Here is a 21933-nt window from a genome sequence, read left to right as displayed (position 1 = left end):
ACATGTGATAATAAATCAAATCATTAATATGGATGAACTCAGCAAGACTACACTGTGGAGCGTTCTTCAGTTAACTGAATAATCCTATTCACACCTATCTTTCCTTTTGGTCCATAGAATCATAGAAACCCAACAGTGCAGAATGAAGCCATTTGGCCCATTGAATCTGCACCAACCACAATCCCACCCAGGCCCTACCCCCATATCCCTACATATTTACCCATTAATCCCTTTAACCTACGTATCTCAGACCCCATATATTTCTTTTAAACTTTCCCCAAAGAATAATACTTGAGTTTCTTTCTGACATGTATATAAACTGATTAGATCCCATTTAGAGTAGTTTGTTCTTTCCTGGGTACTTCATGTCAAGAAGGATACATTGCCCTCGAATTAGGTCCAATGACAATGTGGGGGCAGGAATGTTGAAATTGTCACTGATTTCAGTGACTGGAGGAATGCCGCTTGTGTTGGAATCCTGAATGACGACTGCAGTTTCAGGATTTCCACGCTAATTGTGCACGTTCAATATCAAGTTTCAAAGAACTAATGGCAACAAATGCCAACAGTTCATTTTAATCGATCCTGCAAAATCCAGCCACGTATGTTGATCACTCTCTTGCTCTGACACACTGAGTCCACGCATGGCAGTGCACTGACTGCTGTTCTCCTTCTTGAAATTTGCTCCAAGACACACTCCAGCTAAGTATTCTGAATGATGTTGTAAATAAATTTATCTGTGTTAGTCATGCATTTGAGTCAATATCTCCCTAATTGTGTTGATCAAGTGTAGATATAAGTCATTAGGCAACATGGTGGCACAGTGATTAGCGCTGCTGTCTCGCAGCGCCAGGGACCCGGGTTTGATTCCTGGCCTTTGGTCACTGTCTGTGTGGAGTTTGCATGTTCTCCCGTGTCTGTGTGGGTTTCCTCAAGGTGCTCCTGTTTTCTCCCACATTCCAAGGATTGAATTGCCCACACTAAATTGCCCCTTACTAGCAGGGCAAATATGTTGGATTATGGGGATAGGGCTTGGGTGGGACTGTGTTTGGAGCAGATTCGATGGGTTGAGTAGCCTCCTTCTGCACTTCTATCATTTGATCAGTGATCCCAGCAAAAGGTCTTGGCACTGTAAGAATTGTTGCTCTGTTATTGTTGGGTGAATGCAAAGCCATGGATGAACCACTACACGGCAGTCAAATTCCAGAGCATTTGCATTTACTCTCCATTTTGTTGTGTGAAATATTGTAATCTAGGATCAGTCTAACTTCTTGTTTCATTTATTAGCTCAACAAGGTCCTGGAGGATTATGGAGAGTTCTCCAAGAATTGTCAAGGAGCATCAAACAATAATTGGAAGGAAATAGCAGAACGATACCAGTGCCAGCTAGCAGAATTGAAGAAGACCATATGTAAACGCCAAGAGGAACAGAGCAGCACATAGTACGTACTATAAACTCAGTTGAGTTCAAAATCAGGAATAAGAAAATTTTATTCACGGGATGTAGACGTCGCTGGCTGGGCCAGCATTTATTGCCCATCCCTGAGGGCATTTAAGAATCATCCACATTGCTGGGTCTGGAGTCACATGTAGGCCAGACCAGGTAAGGACAGCAGATTTCCTTCCCTTAGTGAACCAGATGGATTGTTATGATAAATCGACAGTGGTTTCAAGATCATTGTTGCTTTTAATTCCAGATTTTATTGAATTCAAATCCCACCCTCTGTCGTGGTGGGATTTGAACCTGAGTCCCCAGGGCTTTATCCTGGATCTCTGCATTATTAGTCCAGCAACAATACCACTATGCCATCACCTCTATCCAAACCAAAAGACCTTTGTAATTTTGTGAAATACTTTATTCTAAAAACTGAAACTTGATCTAATAATTTCTAACAGTTCGTCACTTAGTTAATGGTTGTGCTGTTGTAATTAATTGACTGCGATCAAACATTCTCCTGTAGTTCTCAGTCAGTTAGTGAGGCAGCAGAAATGTATCAGCCGACTCTTCCCAGCTTCTTCCCTGCTGCTGTCAGACTTTTGAATGGACCTACCTTGCATTAAGTGGATCTTTCTCTACATCCTGACTGCACTCTCTTGTTTCCTTCTATATGAACGGTATGCTTTGTCTTTATAGTGCACAAGAAAAAATACTTTTAACTGTATACTAATACATGTGATAATAAATCGAATCATTACTCTAATATGGATGAACTCAGTAAGACTACACTGTGGAGCGTTCTTCAGTTAACTGAATAATCCTATTCACACCTACCTTTCCTTTTGGTCCATAGAATCATAGAAACCCGACAGTGCAGAAAGAAGCCATTTGGCCCATTGAGTCTGCACCGACCACAATCCCACCCACGCCCTACCCCAATATCCCTACATATTTACCTGCTAATCCCTCTAACCTACGCATCTCAGGCCACTAAGGGGCAATTTTAGCATGGCCAATCAACCTAACCCGCACATCTTTGGTCTGTGGGAGGAAACCGGAGCACCCGGAGGAAACCCACACAGACACGAGGAGAATGTGCAAGCTCTACACTGACAGTGACCCAAACCGGGAATGCTGAGAGTTCACAGCCAATGCCACGAGTGACATCTTCTGTAAACATGCAATTCATTCTTTAAATTTGTGACCTTTATCCTTTGAATACAGTTCCATTTTCAAGATGCCACTGTCTGTGTGGAGTTTGCACATTCTACTGTGTCCGCGAATAGGGCCTGGTTGGGATTGTGGTTAGTACAGACTCAATGAGCCTAATGGCCTCCTTCTGTATTGCAGGGATTCTATGAAAGCTTTTTGGAAATCCAAGTATTTTATAGCTTCTGCTCATTACCACCTCAATGGATTCTAATAAACTTGTCAGGCATGATTTCCCCTTCATGAAGCAATATTGACTCTGCTTAACTATATTAGCATTTTTAAATGCTCTGCTATTTTTTCTTTTACAATGAACTTTTCCAAATGACAAAATGTTAAGCTAATGGTCTTTTTTTGTGTCTCTTCTTTTTTGAATATTATCAATTTTCCAATCCGGTGGGACTTCCTAGAATTGAAGGATTCTTGGAAGATTCCTGCAAGTGCATCCACTATTTTTGTAGTTTCTTCCTTTAAAATCCTAGAATTTACAAGATAAATTGTCAAGGTAAATCCTATCAAGTCCAGGGACTTAGCATCCTTTAGCCCCATTAGTACACTTCCTTAGTACATTTTTTTCTAGTAATAGTTACTGGACAGAAGACCCCACTAGTGGAAATGGCCAGAAAATTTGGCCCATTGTACTTACTTCCTTCCCCTCCTTTTGGCCCCTTGAATATTTGGTATTTTTTGGAATGCTATTAGTGTCTTCCACTGTGAAGACTGACATAAAGTATTTTTTAAAATTCCTCTGCCATTTCTGGTTCTCCATTACTATTATAGAATCCCTGCAGTACAGAAAGAGGCCATTCGACCCTTCGAGCCTGCACCAACAACAATCCCACTTAGACCCTACCCCCCATAATCTCACATATTTACCCTGCTAGTCCCCCTGACACTAAGGGGCGATTTTATATGGTCAATCAACCTAACCTACACATCCTTGGCGGGTGGGAGGAAACCAGAGCACCCAGAGGAAACCCATACGGACATGAGGAGAAAATGCAAATTCCACACACACACTGACCCAAAGCTGGAATTGAACCTGGGTCCCTAGCGCTGTGAGACTGTGTTGCTAACCACTGTGCCACCCTTTTCCCCAGCCTCATTCTTTAAGGAGCCTACATTCAGTTTGGCCCCTCTCTTCCTTTTTATATACTTAAAGAAGGTTTTACTATTTGGTTTTATGCTACTTTATGCTACTAGTTTACCTTCATAGTTTATCATTTCCCTCATTTTTTTGGTCATCCCATTAATCTTTGAACGTTGTTTTTCATTCTTTCAATTTAATATTATTCTTAACTCCCTTAGTTAACCATGATTCACTTATCCCCATCATAGAATCCTGCTTCCTCACTGGGATGTGTCTTAGTTGTGAGGCATGAACTATTTTCATAAATATCTGTCATTGCTGATCAACCATTTTTTCTGCTAAACTCCTTTCCCAATCCACTCCAGCCAACTCTGCCCTCATTCCTTAATAATTACCCTTATTTAAGTTTAGCACAGTTTTTTTGCTTAACCAAGAGGACTTGACGCCCCTCCAGCTTCTCTTGAATTTCGTTGAACCATTGTAGAATGCCAAGAATATTATACTAACCACTTATCCCTAACGTTCTGTTCATCAGTAACCAGGACTGTTCCAGTAAAAAGCTGGAATGTTTGCAGCAGAAATTCGCTACATTGCTGAAGGAAAACCAGCAGCTGAATCAGGACAATCTTGCGTTGCAGCAGCAGTTATGTAACAACCAGCAGGGCGGCCAACCTACGAACCAGGAGATTTGCAACGTACGGCAGCAGCTCATCACTAGCCAGCAGGAGAACAAACTAATCGCGCAGGAAAACTATAGTTTGCGGCAACAGCTTGCATGTAGCCAGCAGGAGAACCAACGCCTGAATCAAGAAGTGAGCAACATACAGAAACAGCTGAATGACCTAATTCATTCCAAGGAACAAGTGGAAGATACCATTAATCAGGTAGGTTGCACTGTAAATAGCCTGTTGTTCCAATGTAGACAAAGATCATGAGGCTATCCCAAGCATTCAGGCCATGATCTTGAATCATCCCCTAATGTGGCAAAAGCTTTTGGTGCGGGTTGGAGGGCAGTCCTTGCAAGGTGCAAGAAAGCCAGCAGACAGTGAAGCATTTTCTAGGATTCTCATCTGGTACTCGAGTCATAAAATCCCAAGACTCAACTCCAAAAGTTGGGCCTTTATAGGTATGTAACTGTCTCTTCTGCAACAAGTTGGGTGCCATTACCAGTGTCTCTACATAAGAGCAGCCATTAAAGTCAGTATTTAAATAAATTTCCCAAACTTTGTCACTCTGAGGGCCATCTTGGACATTCCATGCTCACAAACACAAATTTCTGTATTTTAATTAAGGATATTACCTCTTTTGAATTTCAATTTTCAATGAAGATTCAAATGGAGAAAATCATGAGGATGTTGTCCAGTTATTAAGACACAGAACTTTGGCCCACCTTTTCAGTCCTCACCAACAGGTTTCCAGTTTCTAAAATCTCATAACCATCAAGCACATGTTTTTTCCCACGTCGAGTGCTTCAAACCCTACCATCCCTCACCGCAACTGCAGTAACTATCTCTGAGAACCATCTTTCCATCTCCCCTTGATATTTATTGGCATTACTGTTGTCAAATCCTGCACCCACCAATATCTTGGGGGTCGCCATTGTCCAGAAACCTGATTGGAGCCAACACATAAATATTGTGTCAATGAGGGCAGGTTTCAGGCTGGATGTTCTGCAGTGAGTAACTCACCTGCTCAAAACTTTTCCACCATCTACAAAGCATAAGTTGTGTGTGATAGGACATAGAACATTTACATTGTAGTACAGGCCCTTCAGCCCTCAATGTTGCGTTGACCTGTGAAATCAATCTAAAGCCCATCTAACCTACACTATTCCAATATCATCCATATGTTTATCCAGTGACCACTTAAATGCCCTTAATGTTGGTGAATCCACTACTGTTGCAGGCAGGGCATTCCACACTCTTACTACTTGGAGTAAAGAACCTACCTCTGACATTTGTCCTATATCTATCAATTTAAAGCTATGTCCCCTCGTGCTATCCATCTCCATCCGAGGAAAAAGGTTCATGCTGTCCACCCTATCTAATCCTCTGATCATCTTGTATGCCTCTATTAAGTCACCTCTTAACCTTCTCTCTAACGAAAACAGCCTCAAGTCCCTCAACCTTTCCTCATAAGACCTTCCCACCATACCAGGCAACATCCTAGTAAATCTCTTCTGCATCCTTTCCAATGCTTTCACATCCTTCCTATAATGTGGCAACCAGAATTGTATGCAATACTCTAAGTGTGGCCGTATTAGAGTTTTGTACAGCTGCAACATGACCTCATGCTCCTAAACTCAATCTCTCTACCAATAAAAGCTAATACTCTTTTATTGGTAGAGGAATTGGAATACTCTGCTAATTTAGAATTGTAGAACACTACAGCACAGAAACAGGCCTTTTGGCCCTTGGCTGTGCCGAACCATTTTTCTGCCTAGTCCCACTGACCTACACCTGGACCATATCCCTCCACACCCCTCTCATCCATGTACCTGTCCAAGTTTTTCTTAAATGTTAAAAGTGAGCCTACTTTCACCACTTCATCTGGCAACTCATTCCACACTCCCACCACTCTCTGTTTGAAGAAGCCCTCCCTAATATTCCTTTTAAACTTTTCCCCCTTCACTCTTAACCCATGTCCTCTAGTTTATTTCTCCCCTAGCCTCAATGGAAAAAGCCTGCTTGTGTTCATTCTATCTATACCCATCATAATTTTATACACCTCTATCAAATCTCCCCTCGTTATTCTACACCCCAGGGAATAAAGTCCTAACCTATTCAACCTTTCTCTGTAACTCAGTTTCTCAAGTCCCAGCAACATCCTTGTAAACCTTATTAATATCCTTCCTGTAATTAGGTGACCAAATTCGGTCTCACCAATGCCTTATACAACCTCACCATAACATTCCAACTTCATACTCAATATTTTGATTTATAAAGGCCAACGTACCAAAAGCACTCTTTACGACCCTATCTACCTGTGATGCCACTTCTAGGGAATTGTGTATCTATGTATTTACTGGATGAGTGCAGCTCCAATACAAATTGAAAAACTTGATGCTGCCCAAGACAAAATAACCCACTTATTTGGCATCCCATTGACTGCTCTAAACATTCACTACCCCCAACGTCAGCTATTGTGGCTGCAATTGTCAGCATCTACATGATACACTGCAGCAATTCACCAAAACTTCTTTGATATCATCTTCTCAACCAGTGACCTCTACCACCTCAAAGCACAAAAGACATTGCAAACCTGCAAGTTTCCCCCAAGTCACGTATCATCCTGACTTGGAAGTATATTACTGCTCCTGTCAATGTTGCTAGGTTAAAATCCTGGAAAACCCGCAATTAAGAGTCCTATGGAAATGACTTCACTGTAAAAACTGCAGTGGTTCAAGAAGGTCACCACCATCTTCTCAAGGGAAGTTAGGGCAGGGCAGGGCAATAAACAGGTCAGCTACCCCTTGCTGTTTGGGGGGGTGGGTATACCCTTGTCTTGTGAGATACTGGCCAAAGTGGCCGCTACTGGAACCTGGGACTCCAACAAGGAAGCAGATGAAGGTCCTATTCAACAAGTAAGTCTGGGGTTTGGGCAGGTTGTGGGGGGAGGGGAGAGAAAGAAACAGGAGGGTCCTATCTTAGGAAGAATGTTCCATCCCCTGTCCCTTACCGACCTGCAAAGCATAGCCCTCGAAGATAGAAGCCCTCCTTCCTTCCTTGGTGTTTGAAAACCTTTTAAAAAATTTGTGCTATTCACTCCTGCCCAACGGCCTAAGCCAATTGTTTTATGAAACAAAATTCAGATTCCAGCATCTACAGGATATTTGCTTCTATCCAACTGTTTAATGACGTGGGCAGCGTAATATCAGGGTCACTTGGCTTGGTAATGAGTCTCACTGATCCTTGATGATTTATTTAAGTATGGCAGGTGGGCTGTCAATTTCAGCATCTGTCCAGCTTCTGTATTATAGGGGTGGACTGAAAGATATTTTACATGTATCCCCACTAAATCTCTCACAATGCAGTCCACACTACAGCACTAGAATTAACTGAATTCCCAAACCCTAGTCTGGATTTCTGTCTGTTCACAACAATAAATATGACTATGGCTCCCTGACTGACTATTCTCTTTTAGGTGCAAGTACAAGCTCTGAACCTGAAAATAAGTCAGTTGCAGAATTCTCTAGAATTAGAACAGAAAAATTCTTCACAGCAGAAACAAGCTCTAGAATTGCAACTGGAAGAGGCAAACAACAGGGCCAAGGTATTTGGAGCAGAGCAGAAAATTTTAAAGATTGCTAGTCTGTTGGCTTCTTTTGATGTGTGCTAGTGATTAAATACACCGATTGAATTTTATATTAATCTGGAAAAGTCCCAGCGGTAAGATAGCTGATCTCAGTCAGTACAAAAGTTAGAGCGCTCTGGTTTAACTGCAGCCTCCCATCCATTGATTCTGTCTACATTCCCTGCTGCCTTGGCAAAGCAGCCAGCATATTTAAGGACCCAGGCACCCCGGACATTCTCTTTTCCACCTTTTTCCATTGGGAAAAATATATGAAAGTCTGAGATCACATACCAACTGACTCAAGAACACCTTCTTCCTTGCTACCATCAGACTTTTGAATGAACCTTGCATTAAGTTGATCTTTCTCTACATCCTAAATATGACTGCAATACTACGTTCTGCATTCATTCGTTTCCTTCTCTACAGTTTGCTTTGTCTGTATAGCTCACAAGAAACAATACTTTTCATTATATACTAATACAGTGGAACCCTGATTTTTTTGCGCCCCGATTTAGCGCGAAATCGGATATGACGGTTGGACCTTTTTTTGCTGTTTCCGGTTTAGTGATTTAGCGCGACCCCAATAACATTCGCGAAAACATTTTATGGACCTCGGTGCGTTACCACAGGCTGCACCGTACATGTGACAATAATAATAAGTCAAATCAGTCGCAGAGAGATTGAATAGCCAACTAGGGTTTCTGTTCTGGGTTCTATTCATAATTGCTTTGACCTTTATTAGAAAGTGTAGTATCTTATGAAATTCACTATTTAACCTCATGCACAAATAATAGTGAGGTGCCTATGGAATTACCCAGTGGCAGCAATCAATGCTTTTTTTGGTCTGACTTTTATATTCGGGTGTGCTGCATTACTCAGTTCTTACCACTTGATGGCAACTCATGATACATAATGAACTCAATTGCCTAGGATGCAGATTCAGCACCTGCTGATTTCGAAGTAAATTACTTTCTCAATCTTGTTTCCAGCATGAGAGCATTGTCCCATCAATTTTGTACAATTGATTTCTTACACTGTTTTCATATAGCTTAGTAACAAATAGGTATCTGAATGCCAAATAGACTTTCTCTGGGTCATACAAACTCCGGACCAGAAAGAATCAGCCAGATGCCTGTCAGGTGTGGCAACTCGTATTTCCACTATACTGATTGAATTGCGAGTTTACTTTTTATAGATGCTGCCCCTCTTTTCTGTGTGTTTCCAGCATTTTTCTGTGTGAGGGGCTAAGACCTCAGCCCTGTATATTTTATAAACTCTATTTAGATATCATCATTGCTGTTTCAAAAATTTTGAAACAGAAGAAGATCCTTAAAATGGCTGAATCTCTGTCCATCTGTGACCCCGGAACAAAAGTAGCCACAGTGCAGTTTCAGGGAAACATGCATCTTGTTATCTCTGATATGCCACTAATGACTAGTGTGGATTGTATAGCCCACATATAAAGAATGTGAGTTGAAGGCCATCAGCATCTAAAAACCCAGGTTGGCCAGGAGGAGTCTGATGGTCTGCTAAGATAAAAGGCCCCGCCGCCTTTCTTTCAATTCACAGCGGCTGAGACAATTAGCAATCTTTGAAACCCAACCATCTTCCAAACAATTTATCCACACTCTTTGTTGGATACTGGGTGGAGAGGTGGGATCCATGTGACATGGGCCTCTGGCTTGTTGAATGAGTAAAATTGCCTTGCTAAGCTGAAGAGCTCAGGCTGTTTTTTCTCATCTGATTAGCAGACTCCCAGAAAAGGAGCTTTGCCCAGACAGAACACCTGGCCCCATCTACACTGCTTTTACTGGAAATTCTGTGCCATCACCCACAAAATTGATTCATCTCTGTGAAGTCCATGCCACTGGAAAAATGAATTTTACAACATCTGTTTCAGCCCACTAACCTTTGTGAAGGTATACCTGACAGGACTCTGGAATCCACATGAATCAATATTTATTTTCTCTGTGGTCTCTGTACTGTAAATCTTCCTTTTTTGCTATCCGAATGTGGAGGTGGTGTTGTGATCCTTCTCCGACATTTTAAGTGTGTGCAAAGAAAATAACTCTGAGTTCATCCTATCTGGAATTTGCTGTGTGACTGATCAAAGTATGAGAGTAAATATATCTTATTGCAATCGTATAAGGTTGCGGAGAAACCACATCTGGAGTACTGTGTACAGTACTTGGTCACCTTGACTCACCTCTAATTCAACGAAGATTCAGTAGACAGATTCCTGGAATGAGGGGATTATTCATTAAGTTCCTGAGGAACTTGCTGTGGGTTTAATAATAGAAAATTGGATCACACAAAAACCGAGGAGTTGAGGGAAAAAATGCTCACAAAGAGGAAAACAAATCAAATCACCTTTCTGTTTATGGCGAGAGGAAAAATTAGTACTGCTTCAGATTAATCCCTTCTAAATTAATTCCTCCTGTCCATAACATCTGTTTTAACACAAGTTTTTAATATAACAAAAATAATTTTTAATCATTCCTCATGCTAAATTTAGTTTTTGCATTCATCCTTTACTAAATGGCTCTGTACCATGTACATGAAGAGGCTGGGATCTATAATCTGAAGAGCCAGAAATAGGGCTAATTAGTTCCTGTTTTTCTGGGCACTGAGTGCCCTTGGACTTCCAACATGATGTCCCTGGCATTGATACAATGCTAACAATGCCATTTTAGAGTTCAGTGTCCATTTACCTCACACAGCTGAACACATGTCCCAAAACAGGAGATTCCCTGCCAGTGCCTTTAAAGGAATCATCAATTACTTAAAGATTAGTTGCTCTGTGATTTCTTCTGATGCTTACTATGATTTGCAACACCAGGTTAAAGTCCAACAGGTTTATTTGGTAGCATGAGTTTTCGAAGCACTTCTAGGAGCCGCACTCTGAAAGCTCATGCTACCAAATAAACCTGGTGCTGTGAGACTACTTACTGTGCCTACACCAGTCCAATGCTGGCAACTCCACATTATGATTTGCAAGTATTTGGTGCTTTCCGTTGTTCTTACAAGTTACAAAGGTCTACAGGGAGTGATGTGGCAGGTGCTGAGAAATATTTTGCTGACTGCAAGGCTTCTGCACAAATCGGGTACTATTAGAAATTGGTTAGGAGGCATTCCCTTTAGAATTCAGCTTGATCTGGAGAATGAGTGGAGGCCATTCAGAGCAATATAAGCTGCTAGAAGAGGTGGGTTAGCAGGAGGCCATTGCTACCCGGTATTTCTCTTGGCCTCAGCACTAAATAGGTGACCATTATTCTGAGACTCTGACCTTGAGTTCTAAACTCCCCATCCAGGGGAAGCATGTATCCGATCAAGTTCCTTAAGAACTTCATGTACTTCATTATAATAACATGGAGTACTTAGTCTTACCTCTTGAATGATCCCCTCATTCCAGGAATCCATCTGTTGAGCCTTCATTGCATTTGAAGGAAGTTGAGGTGACCAAGTACTGTAGACAGTACTCCAGGTGTGGTTTCTCTGCAATCTTATACAATTGCAATAAGATATATTTACTCTCATACTTTGATCATTCTGTAATAATGATGAAGGTACAATTTGCTTTCCTCGTGAGCGTATGGTTCCTTCCCACCGAGGGGCTGAAGTCCCACTCTCCTTGTTTAGCCTCCTGACTTGTGATAGGCGGAAGGCAGGAGTGATTAAGTGACCAAGGAGATGATACTGAAGGCAAAAAGAGCTGGTAGTGGAACAAAAGATATTTCCTGAGGAGATGCAAGTGGGAAAGCAGAATCAGTGGTCACATCAAAATGGGGCAAGAGGCAACTTGAACTCAAATGGTGAATCCAGAAGACTGTAAGGTGAATCAAAATTTGAGTTGCTGTTCTCTGAGCTTATGTTGAGCTTTACTGGAACAGTGTTGGGAGGCTGAGAACAGAAAGACCAGAGTGGGAGTGGGGAGCTAAAGTTTGGGGCCATGCCTACAAACTGAAAAGAGGTGTTCTGCAAAGTGACCTTCCAAGCAGCATTTGGTCTCCCCAATGTCGAGGACACCTCATTATGAGCAGTGTATACACTACGTTAAATTGTAAGAAGTGAAAGTAAATTGCTGTTTCACATGGAAGCAGTGTTTGTGGCTTTGGATGGTGAGAACGAAGGAGGTCAAAGGGCTGGTGTTGAATTTCCTGGGCTTGCGTGGAAAGGTGCCACGAGAAGTGTAGGAATCTCGGTTGCCTTTTCATAAGAATGAAACTGATTCTTTATATAATCTCAGTCGCAGGAAGCATTGCTGTTGCAGCACACTGAGGAGTCCCGGCAGCTACGGCAGGATTTGCAGAGGGTGCATAACCTGTGCAGCACTGCCGAAAAGGAACTGAAGTACAAAAGAGAACAATTGATAGAGCTGCAAAGACAAAATTCTCTACTCGATCAGGAGAACAGCAGGGTAAGCATGTGAAAATGTTCAAAAAAAAATCCTCAACTTGATGCTTTTAGGATATTTCTAGTGAAAGAGTGAATTGATCTCTTACATTTTAGTGACCTGAACTGATGTGTACAGTTGAAGCTGGCATGTAGCCATCAATGACTATGATCCAGAAATTCTCCTTTGTAATTCTCCTCCTTCGGGTAACATGCCCTAAGAGGCATTGGTAACCATGTACTTCCATTGGATTGGCCCATTGTTAGGCAAAGTACTGCAGTGATTTGCCATTGTTTTCTGCAGTCTGACTAACCTGGAAACTCTCCTGTTCTTACTGACTGCCATGCCTTCCATGGCCATCAAGTCCAGAACTGGGACTTAAACCCAGAATCTCTGTCCCAGAGGTACCCGACCACTGCGCTGCAAGACCTTCACACTCTGTAATATTCCTGTTTAAGTTAATCTGGCTCGCATTTCTGTTGAGGTAAAAAAATTAACTTTAAAAACACATGAAGATTTACAGCACAGAAGGCGACCATTCAATTGCAAGGTGCTCAGTATTCCACACACCAGATAGACTTGCTGTCACTGATGTTTTGTCTGTCACATGGGAGGGTCAGTGAACTCCACATTTCTCTGATAAACTCATTCAGTTTTTTTGTAACTCGTTGTCAAAATGTTCTGTCATGATGATAGTCAGTTAAATACCAGTGAAAGTTTTGATTTTTCTTTTCCTTGCATATTTGCATTTCCTGGCTGCACCTTCTTCCAACTGCCAGTAATTCCTAGTAAGGGAATGTGGGGTAGGACATCCTCTGGCCACTATGTGTAGGGATAACGTGCATGTGAAGATTTTATTTGTTTTAAAGATTGCATTTGTTTCAAAATACCAAACTGGAATTCTTCACAAATGCATTTGGAGTGCAGCTCGAGAAATTCTTCACTGACTCCCTTCAGAAACTGAAAGTTTAGCTTCTGCCAGAAATATGAGATTCTTTCTCCATAATGAAGCAAAATAACGGTCAGCTTTTCCAGCCAACCTTGCAGCTAAGAACAAATTGGTTTTAGTTTAAATAAAGTTCTATACTCTGGCCCTTAACTTTTGCACCAGTGTTTACAAAGGCAGCTTCCAACTTGTAATGCATTTATTTGCATATAATGTCTTACTTTCATGCTTAATGCAAGTAATGCTTTTGTGTTCAGGGAACCTTTGATCTCATGTCAAGATAGGAGAATTGCACCAGGGATGCACTTCTGATACAACACCAAGGCTGAAATTGCTAGAGGAGAGAAGGTTAAGGGGACAGCTTATAGAAATGTTCAAAATTATGGAAAAGCTTGTCAAGTACTGGAAACCTAAAAGGGGGAAATTGGAAGTGTTTTTGTACCAAAATTATAAGAATATAAGAATAGATTAGGGTTGGCACGATAGCACAGTGGTTAGCACTGCTGCTTCACAGTGCCAAGGATCCAGATTTGATTCCCAACTTGGGTCACTGACTGTGTGGAATTTGCACATTCTCCCTGTGTCTATGTGGGCTTCCTCTGTGTGCTCCGGTTTCCTCCCATATTCTGAAAGACATGCTGGTTAGGTGCATTGACCCGAACAGGTGCCAGACTGTGGGAACTAGGGGAACTTCACAGTAACTTCATTGCAGTGTGAATGTAAGCCTTACTTGTGACTAATAATTCAATCAACTTCAAGACAGTAGTCTAAAATAATTTATTTTAAACATCTAAGAGAGAGTTAAATAATCACTTGATGAAAAAATATTCAAGGATGTGAAAAAAGTAGCTCTGGTGTAGCACAAGGCGAAAGGAGCCAAAATTGTTTGCTTAAATTTCTGCAATTCTGTATTCATAGGTGAACTTGGAGTTCAAAGCATTGCAATGTAAGCTGGCTGAACTGGATAAACACACGTTAATGTTGAAATCGGAGTGTGACATTAAGCAGCAAAGGGTGAAAGAACTGGAGTTGGAATCTGGCAAGACCTTCCATCTCGGCAAACAGTTAAAGAGTGTACAGGATGAACTCCTAGCAGAGAAAAACAGAACTAAATGTGCAGAGAAAAGGGTGAGAGATTGTGCAGCATTTACCATTTGGGGATTTTTTATGCTAAGTTTTTTTTTCTGTTGAAGTTTGATCCTTCAGCATGAACGTGTGAAAAAGAAGGTTGTCTCTCATGTTCACTGTCTTGGGCTCTGCAAAATGACATAGCCTATTAAAACTGAATTAGCAACCTTTTGCTGCTAGTGCGTTCAATACAGAAAAGCATCCAAAGGAATTAGGGTGATCAGGGCAAGTGAAAGGTGTGGTAGGTGGTCGTTCATAAAGCAATGTGTGCTTTAAGCAAGAAAAATATCAGGGAAATGACAGAGTACTGAAATGATTGTGGCTAACCATTTATTCTAAATTACCACAGGATGTTGCTGTAACCGCATACACAATCTGTGTGCATGTGTGCATACATGCATGTGTGTGTATACTGACAGTACTGTTAGGTAGGGTGCTCCTGGATTTCAACCCAGCGACAGTGAAGGGACAGCGATATATTTTCAAGTCAGGATGCTGAGTGGCTTGGAGGGGAACTTCCAGGTGGTGGCATTCCCAGGTACCTGCTGTTCTTGTCCTTCTAGATGGCAGTGGTCAGGGGTTTGCTATACACAGCTGTCACTATTCATTGGTGGCGGAGGTATCAAATGTTTGTATAAGGGGTAACAATCAAGTCGACTGCTTTTTCGTGCATGTTGTTGAAGTTCTTGAGTGTTGTGGAGCTGTGTTCATCCGAGAAAGTGGCAAGCATTCCATCACACTCTTGACTTTTGCATTGTAGATGGTGGACAAACTTTGGGCAGTCAAGGAGGTGAGTTACTCACTATAGGATTCCTAGCCTTTGATCTGCTTTGGTAGCCACAGTATTTATATGGCTGGTCCCGTTCAGTTTCTGGTCAATGGTAACCCCCGGGATTTTAATAGTGGGGAACTCAGCAATGATGTTGTCGTTGAATGTCAAAAGGTGATGATGAGATCCTCTCTTATTGGAGATGTTCATTGCCTGGCACTCGTGTGGCACAAATGTTACTTGCCACTTGTCAGTCCAAAACTGGATATTGTCCAGATTTGATTCTTTTGGACGTGGATATATTTAGATCTGCTTGACATGAAGTGGAGAAGTGTGTGTCTGCCATTCTCGCAGAATAAAACTCAAAGTTGTTTACTTCCACTTGTGAGGCCTCAATTTTCATCCTTGAACCTCTGACCTGCTCTTGTAGCCACAGTATTTATATAGCTGCTCAAGTTCAGTTTCATGTCATTGATAGTGGGGGATTCAGCAAGGTTCTCCCAAGTTGCAGATAGCCATTGCCTGGCATTTGTGTGTGGTGATAAAATTACTTTATGGTGCCCAGTGTTGAGTTGCAGCATTTTTCTTGCAGTATCTGTGATATCTGCACTCTGTAGACACTGGCCAAGCCTGTGGGTGATTCCTTCACTCTTTATGGGGCAGCCTCAAAGAAACATTTGTAGGCCTCTCTGTCACAGTGGTTCAAGACACTGAATGCTGACTTATGAAGGTGAACTGTTTAGTCGTTGTGCTGCCAAAGAGTCTCGAGGACATTTGTCCATTCCGCCACAACAGAGAAAATCTGTATCTTCTGGAAATGTGAGATGGCAGTGGTATCAAAGGCAATGACTGGACAGACATTTGCTTCCAAAGGTACACCTAGTGTTGCTTAGGAGAAGTGCCTGTTTACTAGATCATCTAATTTCTCTACGGAGTCATATGCTGATTAGTTAGCGGTACCCAAGCATGCCTCTCAGCATTTCCCCCATTATGCCTCCTCTTCCTCTTGCTCATTCTTCTCGGTTACATCCTCAGCTGAGGCAGGTAGTTCATAGAATTTCTACAATGCAGAAGGAAGCCATTCGACACATTGAACCTGCACCAACCACAATCCTACCCAGCCCTCATCCCCATAACCCCACGTATTTACCCCGCTAGTTCCCCTCGTTTATACAGTTTGGGACTGCTCTTTGCATTCCACAACACTTGCAGAGACCGTCTTCTTGACCATTGGACCTTCCATTGGTCTCATCTGCTCAATCTGCCAGAGTCTATCTGAACACGCTGGGATAGACATCTCCCTATCTCACCGAGGGTTGAGACCCGTTGGCTATCCTCACCTGGTTTAGCCGGCTTGTGGAAGCCGTTGCACAGGGTGTGGCCGCTGTTGCATGCAAACAGCTATGGGGAGCCACAGGTGAGAGCTGAGTGCCAGTTGGGGATAAAGGGTGGACAAATTGCCCTGAAAAGGTCGTCACGTGTTCCTCCATCAGAGATACTACCCCTCCCTGACACCCCATACACCCTAATAGACAGGATTCCCCAGGTCAATATCAACAGCACCATGGATGACCCACCAGTAGTAGCCGAAGTCACAAAAGCTGTCAGCCAGCTGTCCAGGGGCAGATGCCATATCCACAGAGATCTACAAAGCTGCAGGTCCTATACTTAGCAAGAAGCTCACTGAGTTGTTCCAGTCCTTTTGGAAGCAAGGATCCATTCCTCAGGAACTTAAAGATGCTTCCGTTGTACACCTCTACAAAAAGAAGGGCAATCAGCAAGTATGCGAGAACCACCGAAGAATTTCGATGCTCTCCATCACAGGAAATATCCTCGCAAGAGTCCTGCTAAATCGTCTGTCACTCATCTGGAGCTGGGCCTGCTTCCAGAGGCAGTGTAGCTTCCACAAAGGTCGCGGGACTATTGACATGATTTTTGCTATGCGCCAACTTGAGGAGAATTGTCAGGGTCAGGAGCAGAATCGCGAGCTCTACACAACCTTTGTTGACCTTGCGAAAGCCTTCGTCTCTGTCAACCAACAAGGCCTCTGAAAGATCATGTCAAAGTTTGGCTGCCCCCCCAAATTCGTTCAGATTGTACACCAGTTCCATGATGGCCAGAGTACTGGATGGTGGAGAATCTTCTGAGGCATTCCCAGTCACCAATGGTGTCAAACAGGGCTGTGTGCTCGCACCCACACTGTTCAGCATGATGTTTACTGCAATGCTGAATGATGCCTTCCAGGACAGTGTTGCTGGAATCAGCCTCAAGTACAGAGTGGATGGGAAGCTGTTCAACCTGAGGAGACTTCAAGCTGTTACCAAAGTGAAGGAGACTGTTCTGAGAGACTTCCTCTTTGCCGATGACTGCGTCCTGTATACTGGCTCAGAGCCAGAAATGCAAGTCAGTATGGACAAAATTTCCACGGCTTGTGACAACTTTAAAAAGACCAAAGTCATGCAGCAACCTGCCCCTCATGCACCATACACAGAACCCATAATTACAATCAAAGGGCAGAAACTACAGGCAGTGGACCAGTTCACTTATAGAACATAGAAAAACTACAGCACAAACAGGTCCTTCGGCCCACAAGTTGCGCCGATGATATCTCTACCTACTAGGCTTAGCTATAACCCTCAATTCTATTAAGTCCCATGTACTCATCCAGAAGTCCCTTAAAAGACCCTATCGAATTTGCCTCCACCACCACTGACGGCAGCCGATTCCACTTACCCACTACCCTTTGAGTGAAAAACTTACCCCTGATATCTCGTCTGTACCTACTCCCTAGCACCTTAAACCTGTGTCCTCTTGTAGCAACCATTCCTGGGAAAATGCCTCTGAGAATCCACCCGGTCTATACCTCTCAACATCTTATACACTTCTGTCAGGTCACCTTTCATCCTTCGTCTCTCTAAGGAGAAAAGACCGAGCTCCCTCACACTATCCTCAAAAGGCATGCCACCCAATCCAGGGAACATCCTTGTAAATCTTCTGTGCACCCTTTCAATAGCTTCCACATCCCTCCTGTAATGAGGCGACCAGAACGCCAAGAGGGGTCTGACTAGGGTCTTATAAAGCTGCAGCATTATCTCCCGACTCCTAAACTCAATTCCTCGATTGATGAAGGCCAGTACACCATATGCTTTCTTAATCACATCCTCGACCTGCGAGGCTGATTTAAGAGTCCTATGGACCCGGACCCCAAGGTCCTTTTGATCCTCTACACTGCTAAGAGTCTTACCCTTGATATTATACTCCTTCATCCCATTTTACCTGCCAAAATGGACCACTACACATTTATCCAGGTTGAAGTCCATCTGCCACTTCTCCGCCCAGCCTTGCATCCTATCTATGTCATGCTGCAAGAGTATCTTATCTTGGCAGCACCCTCTCCCAACCACTGACTATTGATACGGAAGTTAACTGCAGAATAGCAAAGGCAAGTTCTGTTTCAGTAGACTGCGATCCACTGTATAGGAACATCGAGGAATCAGCCCAGCAACAAAACTGAAGGTCTACAGCGCCGTGGTACTCACTATCCTCCTGTACGCCTGTGAAATGTGGACTGTGTACCAAAGACATGCAAGACAGCTCAATCATTTCCACATGACTTGTCTTCGCAGAATATTACGCATCAGATGACAAGACAAAGTACCAGACACTGAAGTCCTCTTGAGAGGAGGTCTGCCATCAATCCACACACTGATGAGAGCGCAGACCCGGTGGGCAGGTCATGTCATCCGTATGCCAGATGAATACATACCCGAGCAGCTCCTCTTTGGGGAACTCTGCTGGATGACGCTCATGTGGAGAGCAGGAGAAACGTTACAAAGACACACTCAAGGCCTCCCTGAAGTCATTTGACATAGACACGACCACCTGGGAAGTGTTGGCACAAAACCGCCCTATCTGGCGCTGCCTTATCCACAAGGGCTGTCAAGCTTACGAAGTAAGGTGCATCACTGAAGCACAACTGAAACGCAAGCTACGCAAGTCAAGAGCCACCAACGCAACAACTACAGTGCCTACACAAGTCTGTCTTAATGTGCCAGGACATTCCGTGCCTGAATTGGCCTGATCAGTCATCTTTGGACACATCACATCCAGCCTCAAAATGACTAATGGTGTCGAGGTTCTCATTGATGACGATGGACGAACAACAACAACAGCTTGGGACACTAAGGGGCAATTTAGCATGGCCAATCAACCTAACCTGATCATCTTTGGCTTGTGGGAGGAAACAGGAGCACCCAGACAAAACCCATGCAGACATGAGGAGAATGTGTAAACATCACCTCCTCCTCTTTCTCCAATGAGTAGTCTACTTCACCCTTATTTGGATCTTGCACATGTAACCTTTTGCTGCACAATATTATGCAGTGGGTCACCACTATCCTTGACATTCTCACAGGAGAATATCGCAGCGTTCATCCCAAGTGGTCAAGGCATTAAAAATGCATTTTTAAAGGGCCAGTGGCCCGCTTGATGATTGCCCCTGTTTTGAGGGTGACTGCTGTTTTGATGCTGCCCTGGCACCGTCTTGGCTTAGTGCAATGAAGTAAGCAGCCACCTCTTCAATGGATGACCTTTGTTCCCAATAGCCATTCATGGAGCTGAGGTATAGGCTGGAAAATGAGCGGCAGATTTGACTCCCACAGGGTAAATGAGTCATGACAGCTTTCAGGGAATCTCACACAGCTGTGGAGGTGTGATTCAAGGTGGCTACAGACAAGGTGTACATTAACTGAATGTAAAGACTTCTTCTTCATGTATCTGTTCACCTCTGTTGATGACAATGAGCAGAATTTTCCGACTGTTCCAGCTGGAGGGACCTTCTGACTCTGCCAACAGTGAAGCTGCATCATGGGTTTCCCAACATGAGGGGTGCATGCAAGGGGAAACTCCAGTGAAAATGGCGGGAGCAGAAGTACTCACTACCAGCCAATGCTGGGTTAAATCCTGCCCAATGTATGTTCAATTTATCACACCTTATCAAATACAGAGTGCAGAAGAGGCCTTTCAGCCCATCGAATGCACACTGACATATTAGAAACACCTGAACACCCACCTAATCCCATCCGCCAGCACTTGGTCCGTAGCCCTGGATGTGTCAAGTGCTCATCCAGATACTTTTTTAAAGGATGTGAGGCAACCTGCCTCTACCACCCTCCCAGGCAGTGCATTCCAGAGCGTCACCAACATCTGGGTAAAAAAGCTTTTCCTCATACCCCCACTAAACCTCCTGACCCTTCAACTAAGGAGAACAGTTCATTATCCAGTCTGTACGTGCCCCTCATAATCTTGTACAGCTCAATCAGGTCACCCCTCAGTCTTCTCTGCTTCCAAGCCCTTTTTCCAAATTTGCTTATCTGGACTGTTGACTTTGATTAGTAGGTTATTTGATAAGTGATGTTTGCAAGTCATCCAAAATGCTTCTATTTCTTTTTTTCCCCTCTTTCTCCCCTGGATGCTCACAATGTGACTTGGGCCTGAAGACTGCAGAGCTACAGCAGAACCTGTGCAGCATTCAGCATCAGCTACGACTGTCAGAGGCACGAGCTAGGGAGAGGGAAACATTGGAAATGGAACTAAAGGAAAGCAGGGACACAGCAGCCAAGTTCAAGAATCAGCTACAGGAGGAAGTCCTTCAGAGGTAAACCCTGAAGGAGCAGGAGCCTATGATGTTAGAGAGAAAGAGAGTGGGGTATTGTGTAAAGAATGAAACCAAGCGCATAATTTATCTTAGTATGAAAGTAAGTCTATTATCAAGCACAAATGTTAGTTTAACCAGTCATTCTGGCCAAACTCTGAATTATTAACCGAATCACTGTATTCTAGAGCAGTGTAGCTGAACAGATGATCTGCCATGTCAGTCTAAGCTACTTTCTGCTGATGTCACACATTTTACTTCTATCAGGCTCCTTTCCCAATTCCCACCCAGCACCATCATCCAGTGGTTGAGTATTGATGCACTATATGCTGATATATTGTACAGCAGAAGAGCTGGTCAGGGAAGCCCTGATTAGGATAAAGTTAGGGAGCTTCAGACGGGACAGCAGATGCAGTGATACAACAGCCTCCGTATAACCAGACTAGTGAAAAGAAAATTGTCCATGGCTGGTTGCTGCTCCTGAACACATTTCACTGACCACTTGTTAATCCCTGTTCTGGCCATCAACAAAGGACAGAATTGAGCTTGCTGTGTTTCACAATCTGGTCAGAACTTCCTGCTAGTTGTTCAGACTCGCATGAGGAAATGTCCCTTTGGTTAAGGGATTGGAGGGAACCAGAATCAGTGGAACCATAAATTCCACTTCTAGGAGAGGAGACAGAAAAATGTGTGCTACTTTAGGAATCCCGCATTGAAACTGGGCAAAAGGCTCAAAGTTATAAGGAAATCATGCAAAGCTGAACTTCTGCTTATTGCAGAATGTGGCAACATTATGTTGGATTTTAAAGATGGACTGTAAAAGTGGGACAAGTAGTATGAACAGTTTAGTGCATGTTTAAGCAAAAGTAAAAGCCCCTTATAACTGAATTAAGGCAGCACAGTGGTTAGCACTGCTGCCTGTAAGCACCAAGGACCTAAGTTCAATTCCGGCTTGGGTCGCTGTCTGTGTGGAGTCTGCACATTCTCCCCATGTCTGCGTGGGTTTCCTCCCAC

The 21933-nt window shown here is 43.2% G+C and overlaps 1 protein-coding gene across 2 annotated transcripts in view; it reads left to right on the top strand.

The window, feature by feature from the left end:
- Window positions 1-21933, top strand: part of ccdc30 (coiled-coil domain containing 30) — a 138070-nt gene that overhangs the window by 97431 nt on the left and 18706 nt on the right. For both annotated transcript variants that reach the window (XM_080215260.1, XM_080215259.1), the window contains 5 exons: window positions 1288-1442; window positions 4273-4621; window positions 12277-12447; window positions 14288-14497; window positions 20765-20922. In XM_080215260.1, the coding sequence (XP_080071386.1) occupies window positions 1288-1442; window positions 4273-4621; window positions 12277-12447; window positions 14288-14497; window positions 20765-20922 (1043 nt within the window). The remainder of the gene's footprint in view (window positions 1-1287; window positions 1443-4272; window positions 4622-12276; window positions 12448-14287; window positions 14498-20764; window positions 20923-21933) is intronic.

This window comes from Carcharhinus amblyrhynchos, chromosome 30 (assembly GCF_965287045.1).
Source record: "Carcharhinus amblyrhynchos chromosome 30, sCarAmb.v2.hapA, whole genome shotgun sequence".
Classification (NCBI taxonomy): domain Eukaryota; kingdom Metazoa; phylum Chordata; class Chondrichthyes; order Carcharhiniformes; family Carcharhinidae; genus Carcharhinus; species Carcharhinus amblyrhynchos.
Note: the sequence above shows the minus strand (reverse complement) of the source record. Positions and strands in the feature narration are given on the sequence as shown.